We start from the raw sequence: 12505 nt of genomic DNA, 5'->3' as shown, positions 1-12505 counted from the left end.
TCCAATCCAACATTGCATTCTTGTTTTTGTCTTCCAAAACTCCAAAAACAAGAATACAGAACATAAAAGAAAAAGAATTACATGTTGTGGAGTTTTGCATCGGCAAACCACATCTTACAGACTATCTATTCAATCTATCTAAAGAAACAAATATTTGAGCCCTAAGAAAAGATTTTGTAAGTTTTGGCTGATACAATAATTTGACGTGCTCCTCCTATGGGTGAAAAAACTGCCAGCAGCACTCCTATAATGATCGATATCTGAAATCAAGCACATATATAATATATAAGTATAATGCTTAGTTAGTTTGAAAATTTGCTAATAATGATAAAGAAAATGATAACTTGCAGCTAAAACAGATTAATTACTGAAAATCTTGGTAATTAGGATGGACCAATATTTCTTAACATACCCATGAAGCAATCCAGTGAACGCTAAATCTCTTTGGTTTTTGGGTGACAAGCCACATAACGCAAGGCATCTGCACCAAAGTCACCAAATTTTATTGTATTTACTAATTATCATGATCAAGATAACTAAATACAATCATTAACTAATAATGTGATATTACTTAACAACTTCAGCGTAGATTATCTCTGTGTTGTGAAGTGTATATATGATATATGCACGGTGATGATTTTGGCACTCTGATGAAATCACCGAATATCTCATGCACTCCTCATTTGTGAGTAGTAGAGTATTGCAGATGTGAGATGCAGAGTGATTAAATCATCATCTCGTATATTTATTATTGACTTACATAATATGATGTCGAAGAGAACACTAGGCCTCCAAATAGTCCCAGCAATCCTCCAAAAAATGGGATGCACATTGCAATAAATCCTGCTAAGACTGGATAAACATTCCAAACAATCAATTTTGGTCAAGTTGCAATAGGAAATTGAAGTTGAATTCCAAAACTAATATAGTTACAAATAAAGATATTGTAATCTTTAAAATAAAAGAATAACAATATAATATGTATCACATTTACTGAATACATGGTCGATCACATTAATATCTTTCAAGTAGTGATAAGGTGTACGAGAGACTCACATATACAACTTAGTCTTACTTAATTAACAATGCATTACCCATGAATGTGATACGTATACGAACAGTTTTGTATAAATTGAAATGGTACTTACGTACGTACAAACTACGACCAATGAGGCGTAAAAGTCGTCCGGGTTTGAAACCTAAATTTCCTACTAAATATGACTCAATAACGTCAAACACAGGCATTGAAAAGATCTGAATACAAAACAAAAAAAGAAAACCATTAGCAAATGATTGAATATTTCACAATGTCTTTAGTCTATATAATACATCTTCTAATTAATTTGAATTAATGTAACGGTTTTGCTTTACCTGATAGCTTCCTATAACATGAAAGAACACCATAATGTTGGCCAATGCAACGAGCCAGTTAGGTTTCTCTAGTGAGATGAGAACATCATCTTCTACAGCATTGCCAAAAGCCCAGAAGCCAGAGATTGCAACAGCAAGATAGCAAAATATCACAATGATGTAAGCAACCACAACACCTCTCCACATGGCAACTTTTGATGGCTTCTCTGGAGTTGAAGGGATTGTGGCTTGAATCTCCAAGGCCACACTATGCCCAGCAAAAGCAAATGCTATTGTTCCAAATCCATTCAGCATATCAAAAACTTTTCCAGGGGTTGCATTAGACCGAACTCCATGATTAACATGTTGATGGTGATGGGCGCCCCTGATTGTGGATGCCACAAATGATATCATGGCGTAACTGCATCCAATTAATCCACATTTTACACAACCATCAATTAAATATTCCAAAGAAGAACTAATATATACCGGACCATTATATATAATACACATATTTTTTTTAAATATTTTTAAATTGTATATTTGCTTAGAGTCTCAACAAATTGAATACAATCTTGCCTCCTTGTATTCATATGAGTTGGATTTATTATTAAAAAGTAAACGGGTATATATACTGCATCTCTCACATAAATGAAACCTTTCTATAATCTATAATGTGATCTGTAAATATGTTACACGTAACATTCTTTGGGGAAAACAAAAAGAAAGCCAATATGAAACTTTAGTTTATGTTTCAAATTAGAACTAAAAACTGATGTTTTAAGAGGGCTTGAACGCCTTCCCCTCCAATAATTAACAACATCCATATGGAACAGATAAAACTATTTCATACAAATAAATATAAGAACTAGAAAACAAAAAAGAAAGAATATGAAATATAGCGTACCCGCAAGACATGACTGCGGCAATGAGAGAAATGCCTTTCAAAGAATTGAAATTCGGAGTTTGGGAGATCACTAATTGGCAAACAGTGAAGAAGAGGATGAAATATGTTTGTCTAACATCAGCCCAGCTTGGAATGACTAGTTCGAAGAATTTTTTCAATGACTTCCCACCAGTCACTGAATACACAATGGATGAAGCCACTTGTACAATCAACTGCTGTGGCATAATGATCCAATACCCTAGCTTTGGTCCAAAGCAATGCTGCCCTAGTTCTGGGTATCGATCAAAACGCTTCCCGGGCACTATTTCATGCAATATAATCAGTTGCCAGAATGAGTAGAAAGTGATCACCCATGAAATAACTATGGCTAGAATTCCAGCGGTCCTGTGTAAATATCAATAAGAAATGAGTTTAGATGGGGAAATTAAGGTTCAAATATACAAAGAAATCAAGTTTCTTTCGGATTTGATTGATTTGGCGCATGCCGTATTGATTTAATTAAATTTCAAAAACTTTAGATCCCAACTGATGTGACAGTGTAATTTCAATTATTTATGTATGGTCTCTCTGACTATTTCATCCGCAACTCTACTCTTATAAGTTTATTCTTCGTAGAAAGAAAGATATGTTTACCAGCCAAGTTGTGATAATGCAAAAGGTAACCCTAGAATTCCTGCCCCAACAACAGCTGTAACATTGTGGAAAGCTGAGTACCACCATTTTGCATTCCTATTAGCAGTTATGGGCAGCCAGCTACTTATGTCAGCTTCCTGCTGGGTAGTTCTTGCAGCCACTTCTTCATTTGCGTTTGCAGCATTTCCCTGGATTTTATAATTGCATTGCAATGTTAGATTTCTTTAAGAAACACAAACAAAAAATTAGTCAGAAAACAACCGATTAGCTTTTGGTCTAATGGTATTTCTCGGAACCTGAGGGTTAGTAGGCTCTGGGTTGTTTGCCGGGAGTCGAGGGCTAGTATACCCTGGCTGGCTTCCCTGGATTTCAATTTCATAACAATATTAGATTTTGATTGTAATTAGAAAAATTCAAAACAGTGTAAGAAACAAAAATGGACATGTTTGAATATAATATCAAAGACATCTGCACTTACTGCTTGAACAGCACTACTTGACTGATCTGGGTTGGTCATTGTCCCTTTGATTTGTTACCAAACACAGTTTTTCTCAGAACTAAACTCTGTTGGGTTTAAATATAAAAATGTATGGATAAAATGGAGTCTTCTGTGTCTAGAGATCCTAAGCTGGCGGGTCTTGAATTAGTCCTGGAACCAGAGTGAGGTAGTTGGAGCTCAGCAGTGTATTCGAGAAAATAAAGGAAAAACCAGATAAGCCTTATCTGTAATTCTGTAATATAAAACAACTATAATTAATTAATCTACAAAGAAACTAACGTGTTTCCTATTTGGTACCAATTTGTCCATGATTTTTGCCTTTGAATATGATCATATTTTAAAGATTTGTTGAATTTCCAAAATTCAACTAAGACAAAGCTAATTTTTCTTTTTTAATAAGAAAAAGACAAAGCTAATGGTCTTCAACATTGAAAAAGAAAACCCTAGAAAAAAAAAAAAAATTTGTGGATTTTCTTTGTACTAGGAGTTCAGGAGCTTCCAATGTTTTAGCCACGTGTTTAGAGATAACAAGAGGATAATGTTTTAGCCACGTGTTTAGACTTATGGCTTAGATGTTGGAATATCTAGGCGATTCTGACGTTATGGGACTTGAACCAGTCATGAAATCTCTCAGCCATGCACCAGCTGCACGTAATAAAAGACGTAGATAATTTGACCTCGCAAATAATTATATTTATTATTTACACAATAAACATATAAAGACATAATCAAGTGGTGTTATACATGATTCTAACTAATATGACAAATACAACACAAGGCATTTCTTAGATTCCCTCATAACATAATAAGGAATGTTGTAACTATGAGAGGTGTACAAAGAATAATCTACCAAACAAATAGCAACTGTGGGTTAGACAATTAGTCAAGGAAGTGTGCCCGCCTCTTGCACTCGATAAACAACTGAATAACGAAATAATCTTATGTGACTAGGAACCCCGATTTGTCTCAATACCCCCTCAAGCTGATCACGGTGTACACAACTAAGCAAAAGAAACCGTTGGTTATCTAAGAAGTAGAAGGCATAAACTATACCAAAATAGTTATACTGGTGATCAGTTTTATGGTTTATTTGAGGATGGAAGACAGAGTTAGAACCCAAAATTAATGGCATTTTTATTGTCACACCATGACACTGAGTTATCATGGAGATAGAAGGGAAGATCCTTGGGAAATTTGCATACCAAAATGACTTATGTAGAAGCTTGTGCTAAGGCTATATGTTATGCCTTTGCACAGCTTCTATCTACCATTGGTTACATCTAAGTCCAACAAATCAAATTTGCACTAAAAAAAGACACAAAAACCAAAAGTTGATGTTCCGTCAAAATGACAACCACCCGAGTCGTTTCCTACATAGATATCTGCTTTCATACCATGCTTCCTTATGTAGTGGTGGACAGAGTCTCCCACATCAAGTGACAAGTAGAAAGCACACTTGCCACCGTTATATTTTATCTAGTCTCACATTAGCTCCCGTCATTTCTTGAAAAATGCTCACCGCCTCGGCATGATGGTTAGTTTGAGAGTAACCAGTGGTCATGGAAGTCCATGAGACTATGTTTCTTTCGTGCATATCCGATCAAATACTTCCAGGGCCAAATTCGCCAAACCATGTTGCCATACATATCTATCGCAGTGTCACTACTACAAAAAGTGAAAAAGACGACCAGAAAACAACGACGGTCTAAGTGAAAACTGTCGTGGTTTTTAAAAAGACGACGGTTCTAAAAACACCGTCGTGTAATACAACCTTAGACAACTAAAAAATGGAGATTCAAATGGCTATTCAAAAACAACGACGTACCTAATTAAACAACCGACGTCTATTTGAAACAGATTTTCGCAGTGTAAAATCAATGCCAACAAAGAACGGCAGAAGTTATGAATCGACCGACGTAGAAAGTAAAGACGACGATTTCAATAAAAACCGCCGTTTTTACTCATAAAATAACACGACGAGGTTTTCGTACAAGACGCCGTATAATTACAAACAAATCCACGGCTTTAAAATACAAAATATCGCCGTATTAAATTAATGTACAACGACGGAAAATATAAATATATCGACGTCATTCTCGTATAGTTCTACGACGTTATCTTTAAATCATACAATAAAATTTAACGTCGTATTTATTCATTTTATATGTCGTACCTTTAATTTAAACCGTCGTCTTAATAAGAATTTTTGTTAACAATTTTTTTCTTTGATTTTCTTATCCTACGTCGGTAGATCTACTTAATGACAAGAATTGAAATAACCACGACGGTTTATATAGAAGACCGCCGACATAATCAGATTTGTCTGAGATCCCAAGGGTTACGAAATCTTACCAGATGGAACTCTGTTCCACATCATAATCTTAACAGATGACACAGATTTGCAATCAGAGAGACAATTTTTTGGAAGTTGATGATGTGTGTGCGTTTGTGTATCTACAAATATTATACCTAACGTCGTTGTAAATTTGCAATCAGAGAGACAATTTTCAACGACGGTTATATTATACCTAACGACGTTTAAAAAACAAATCAACGTCGCTCAACAAATATATTACGTCGTCTTAGTCTTACTTAAGACGACGAAAAACGACGACAGTAATACAAAAACAGTCGTTGTTTTTATATTCTTTCTTTATTTAAATCTGTCATCCAAAAAAGAAACTTTACATATTCCAGAACATTAATTTCCTTCATTTTAAATTTCCTCCGGAAAAAAAAAACTCTATTTATAACGCACTGTAATTGAAAAATAAACTGAAAGGTCACGGGAAAAAAAATTCTATTCATAATTTAAAAATTCAAATCCACGTCGGTTATATTAAACCTAACGACGTTAAATGAAAAGATTCCACGTCGCAAAACAAATATTGCGTCGTGTTAGTTAAAAACGACGGCATAACAAAAAACTGTCGTTGTTTCAAACTGAATTAATTTAAAATTTCTTCGGGAAAGCAAAATCTATTTATAATTTCCTCGGGTTAGTAATATTGCGTCGTGTTAGTTTACAAATTCTAGAACATTAATTTCCCTCATTTTAAATTTCCTCGGGAAAGAAAAATCTATTTATCACGCTTTGTAATTGAAAACTAAAACTGAAAGAATTCGGGAAAAAAAACTCTATTTATAATTTAAAAATAAAATCCACGTCGGTTGTAGTACACTTAACGACGTTTAACAAAATAATCTACGTCGGTAATTATAAATCTACCGCCATCTTACCTTAATATAGACGACGAGAAAAGACGACGGTAGAACAGAAAACCACCGTTGTTTCAGTTTCTTTAACAGTTTGGTCCTTCATCTTTCTGCAGGACTTGTATAGTTCAAAGCATTGACAATGTCTTCATCATATCTCCCAGCAACTACTGATTCAATTGCTCATGCTTTAGAGGCCATCTGAAGCCATTTCTATTCTTTATCGCATTCTTGAAACCCATCTTCTTCTTCTGAAGCTCTACGGATAAAGGAAGAGGCTATCACAAATCTGACGGATCTTCTTAGTCAAAAAAATCAAGCAGAGGATCAGGCACATCTGATCTTCAGATTTCCCTGAGAAGCGAACTTTCCTTCGACAGCGAGTGGAGGCCAGGCTTGCATCTCTTTTGATGGAAAGCAAGGAGTATTCAGAAGCACTAAGTGTCCTATCAGGCTTGATCAAGGAAGTGAGAAGGCTAGTTGACAAGCTTCTTCTTGTCAACTAGCCTAAATGTAAGCTCAATTTCTCTTTGAGAAAGACATCCAAATTATTGTCTTTGAGATGTGAGAGACAGTGTCTCTGAGAGAGGAAGAACTTGGAACCCTAAACGTAAACCGCGAAAATGAATGAAAGCAACAAATTTATAGAATAAATTTTTAAAACCAACGGCGGTCCTTACCAAAAAACCGCCGTTTAAATTGTAAAATCAACGTCGGTATTACTGACGTATATTACAGAACTCCACGTCGGTACATTAATAATCACGACGTCTTAAATAATCTACCATGACGCGAGTTATTACTTATGTACTTTAATTTTTGAGTTTACTACGACGGTACCTACAACACTACTGTCGTATTTATTTACCACGTCCGAAGTTAAATTTACCGTCGTATTTTGTACTTTATACGTCGTAGTTATATGTAACCGCCGTATTATTTTTTTGAAATGGTTTTATATGTAAGCAACTTTTCGTCTACTTGACTTACACATTCGTTGTTTTTATATTCTTATTTTATTTAAATCTGTCATCCAAAAAAGAAACTTTACATATTGCAGAATATTAATTTCCTTCGTTTTAAATTTCCTCCGAAAAAAAAACTCTATTTATAACGCACTGTAATTGAAAAATAAACTGAAAGGTCACGGGAAAAAAAATTCTATTCATAATTTAAAAATTAAAATCCACGTCGGTTATATTAAACCTAACGACGTTAAATTAAATGATTCCACGTCGAACGAAAAATATTGCGTCATGTTAGTTAAAAACGACATAGTTAAATGTAACCGCCGTATTATTTTTTTGAAATGGTTTTATATGTAAGCAACTTTTCGACTTACACATGCACTGTTTCCAAACCCGATTAAAAATTTCAATCTCCCAGAGAAACCTTTTCGTCTTTTTTCTTTGTCAGAGCATTGTCAGAGTTTCTCATCGTCTTCCTCTCGTCTTCTTCGTCGTCTCTGAACTTAAACATCGATCATCTTCCTCTTGCTTTCATTGCACGCAAAAGGTAAGCTTTCATTTTCACTATTTTGGTTACTGTTTTGCATGCTTATACGTTTTTTGTTTGAAAAATCTTTTTACCTTTTTTCTGGCCAAAATCATTTTACTTCTTTCCAAGTTTGATAAAATATACAGACAAAGAGGGAAAGTTTCCAACTTTGAAGACAACTACCTCAACTAAATAAGACGACGGTAGACCACGACGGTTCGTCAGTTGTTCTAGCGTCGTCTGAAAATTGACAAAGTTGTTTTTAAAATAATAGTCTTTTTTTATATGCTTGTTTAATTGCAGGTTTGATTTCTCTGAACAATGGTTTTTGTTTTTCCCTTATTTGATAAAATATAAAGAAAAAGAAACTAGGGTTGGTATCTAATATAGACGACAAAATATCTTATTGTTTTACGTCGTGTGAATGTTAATACCACGACGGTGTATTACTATTGACGTCGTATGAACATAAATACCACGACGTTATATAAATAATAGTTTTACCACGACGGTGTATTACTATTGACGTCGTGTGAACATATATACCACGACGTTATATAAATAATGGTTTTAAACATTTATTACGTCTGAGATTATTTCATTGCGTCGTCTAAAATCATATCATACGTCGTATTTTTTTAATACCGTCGTTTGTGTTCTTAATGTTTTCCTGAAATATTTTCACTTGCAGTTTTGTCTGTTAAAATGGTTTCTTAACAACAAACTAAGGATTCTGGCTCCAAGAAGCTTGGAATGGTAGCTCCTCAAGACAAGTCTTTGAAGGAGATGAAGTCTTCGAAGAAGATGAAGTTTGCTTCATCATCTGCTGAGACAGAACCAACCAGCCAGACAACAATCTCTGATGATTCAAAGACTGGTCGAGGTATGAGCACAATGCCTCGTGTTGTGAAGAGAAAGCTTCAGAAACTGAGGCCAATTGTTGAGTACAATAAAAGGGGGAAAGGTGTTGGCCAAGCACATATTGAGATGCAGTCGTATATTGGTGTGTTGGCACGCTCCAGGATCCCACTTGTGGATAAGAAATGGTCCCAAATCCCCAAGGATATAAAGGAGCAGATTTGGGAAGCAGTTGACATGGCTTTTGTCGTAGGCCAAGGGGGCAAGACCTCTGTTTTAGCTTCTGCTGCCAAGAAATGGAAGGATTTCAAGTCTACACTAACGAGGCATTATATCCTTCCATACACCAATGACAGGGAGAAATTAAGCCAACCCCCTGAAACATATAAATTCATAGAGAAAGCACAATGGGATGCCTTTGTAGCTTCAAGGCTATCCAAAGATTTTGAGTCTGTGTATTCTCAACATGCACAGATTAGGGAGAAACTCGAGTACAATCATCGATTGTCTCGAAAAGGATATGCTGGATTGGAGGATCAATTGGAGGAAACCATGCCTGGGGTAGAAATTGATCGATCTACCTTATGGAAGAGAGCTAGACAGGACAAACATGGTAACATCCCTGATCCAAAGGTGGCAGAGAAAGCAAAATTAATTGTAAGCCTACTATCACTCTGTTTTAAATTTTTATTAAACTGTGAATTATTCTTATTACGTCGTATGTTATATTTTTCGTCGTGTGAATGATATTACCACGTCGAAAAGTTTTTAAAAACGTCGTTAAAGGTCTAAATAGGAATCACTACTATGTTTTCTGTAATTATAGCATAAGACGTCGGTGGTTCATTTTCGCGTCGTGTGAATGATATTACCACGTCGAAACTTTTTTAAAAACGTCGTTAACGGTCTAAATAGAAATCACTACTCTGTTTTCTTTAATTATAGCATAAGACGTCGGTTGTTTATTCATTTCGTCGTTTTAAATAAATAACCACGTCGGTATAACTACCGTCGTGATAAGTTATAATAACGTCGGTTTATACGTTATTGCGTCGTGTGAAATTATATAATACGTCGTTTGTACATAAATAACCGTCGTGTGTTTTTTTGTTTATCTTTGTTTTAGGATGAATTGCAGAAACAAGTCTCGGAAGGCAAAGTCAGAGTAGATGGCAGCAATGATGTGCTGACCATGGCTTTGGGCCCCGAGCATCCAAGCAGAGTGAGGGGAGTTGGTGCTGGTGTTTCCCCAAGGCAATATTTCAATTTGCCCCACCACAGAGGGTGAGCTTTGACGACCGTTTGAAGGACAGTTTAAGAGTTCTCCTTCAAGAAGAGACTAAAAAGATGGAGGCTAAGGCAAGGGAAGAGGCCTTAAGGATGGAGGCTAGGACAAAACAATTGGTAGAGGCTGAGAGGGAGCATTTCCTGAGTCAGCTTTCCCAATTAATTCCCAATTTTGATCCAAGCATGCTTAAACCAAGAATTAGCCAAAGCCCCAAAAATCCAATGTCTGACAAAGCTAGCTGCTCTGGAGGTGATGTGAGATCCCTACATTTGGAGGATGATACTGCCAAAATGGGGAAACATCAGCCAGATGAAGAGAAGGAAGAAGAAAAAAGAGATGAAGAGAAGGAAGAAGAAAAGGAGAAAGAAGATGAAGAAAAACATGACGACAAGGTATGTTCACATAACTTTGCCTTTTTTATTTGTTTTTCAAAATTTCAGACGTTGATATTTTTATTTAATCCGTCGTTTGTTTACAACTTAGACGGCGGAATTTTTTTAAGACGTAATAAAATATTTAAACGACGGTTTTTGCACCGTCGTTTAAATGGTTTCAGACGACGCTTTATTCATAAAACCGTCGTCTTTATTGAATTACCACGACAGTTTTTTCACCGTCGTTTAAATACTTTTAAGACGACGTTTTATTCCTTAAACCGTCGTCTTTATTGAATTACCACGTCATTTTTTTTATTTCTTTAAACAGGTTATTGAAGTTGGTGATTATTCAAATATGGAGGTGCCATCTTCTTTAAAAACCCTTTGTCGTTTTGTGGAAACGACACTCCTGCCTGAGGATAAGACACTCCAATTTACAATTGATAAGGAGGTGTTTGGTGGTGAGCGCGATACCTTCCTCCTGCCTGAAGATATTACACAATTTGCAGGCATGGAAGAAATTGGAGCTACTGTATTGGCTGTATATATGAGGTTTGTACTTCTAAAATAATACCTCGTTGGTTTATATATTGAGTCGTCTTAACTAACTAACCACGTCGTCTTAACTAACTACCGTCGTGATAAATATATTATAACGTCCTCATCTATTTCAGTACGTCGTGTGAAATATTATAATACGTCGTTTTTTTATACATAACCATCGTGTTTTTTTGTGCTGACTTGTTTATATTATTTTATGTATTTAGGTACTTACACGATGTTTTGAAACAAGCCAATATGTGCAGCATGGTTGGCTTTATCGACCCTGCTACAATTAGTGCCAACTCTGGCACAATAACTGAAAGATCACGACTGGTAGCAGCTCGACTTCAGAAGACAGACGGTGAACAGATTTTCATGATGCCTTACAATCCAGGGTTAGTCTCCTTAGGATTTTGTTTTTATGATTTTCAATAAATGACAGCTTATAAACTAACCACGTCGGTGTTTTATTTTATTTAGTCGTTTGAAACTACTAACCACGTCGGTATTTATTTATCGTCGTGATAAATATATAATGTCGTCGTTATCTACTTTATTTCGTCGTGTGAAATACTATAATACGTCGTTTTTGTAAATAACTGTCGTTTTTATATTAATTTCGTGCAGCCGTCATTGGATCTTGCTGATTGTAAGAGCAAAGAAGGAGACCGTCTATTTTCTGGATCCTCTGCCAGGTCATCGTGTGGTCGACGAAGAGGCGAAAAACATCGTGAACAGTGCTTTAAAAATATATAATACCCACATAGCCCGAGCAGGACGTAAAAATGTAATTTGAAAAACTCTCTCAGGCACACCAAAGCAACCCAGCAATGTCGAATGCGGGTATTATGTGATGCGCTTCATGAGGGACATCATCATGGATCCTTCCTTGGGGTTTGAGTATAAGGTAAGAAGAAATTACCTTCATACATTTCACGTCGGTTTTTGTATTATCAACGACGGTCATGTAAAATTAACGTCGTTGAATGGATATACTACGTCGGTTATGAAAAATATCGTCGTCTGTGATTGAATTTCTTTTTATTTATAAACCCTAATAGTCATTGTTTATGCAGTATGCCAAGGGAAACCAGGAAGCTTCATACCCCCAAGAAGCCATTGATGAAGTCCGGAATGAATGGGCAGAGTTTGTTTTCCAAATTATTAAACAGGGCAATTATTGAACACTTGATATTTATGTATAATGTACAAATTTTCTCTATAATATGTAATGTAAAAATTTGTTGAGGTTTTCTTAAATTAAAAAAAAACAAATATACAAATTGCTTAACCGACGTGTAATACTTTTCCAACGACCTAATAAAGTCAAAAACCGT

At 35.5% G+C, this 12505-nt stretch overlaps 1 protein-coding gene across 1 annotated transcript; it reads right to left on the bottom strand.

Moving 5' to 3' along the window:
- Positions 404-8042, bottom strand: LOC18789928 (lysine histidine transporter-like 5). The gene is made up of 7 exons (XM_020555495.1): positions 8025-8042; positions 2891-3030; positions 2258-2641; positions 1372-1771; positions 1149-1254; positions 761-852; positions 404-481 (listed from the first exon to the last, which is right to left on the bottom strand). Exons 1-7 carry the CDS (start codon positions 8040-8042, stop codon positions 404-406), a joined length of 1218 nt encoding a protein of 405 aa, XP_020411084.1.

The sequence above is a fragment of the Prunus persica genome, chromosome G1 (assembly GCF_000346465.2).
Source record: "Prunus persica cultivar Lovell chromosome G1, Prunus_persica_NCBIv2, whole genome shotgun sequence".
Classification (NCBI taxonomy): domain Eukaryota; kingdom Viridiplantae; phylum Streptophyta; class Magnoliopsida; order Rosales; family Rosaceae; genus Prunus; species Prunus persica.
The sequence above is the reverse complement of the archived record's forward strand: the minus strand, read 5'-3'. Positions and strand labels throughout refer to the sequence as shown.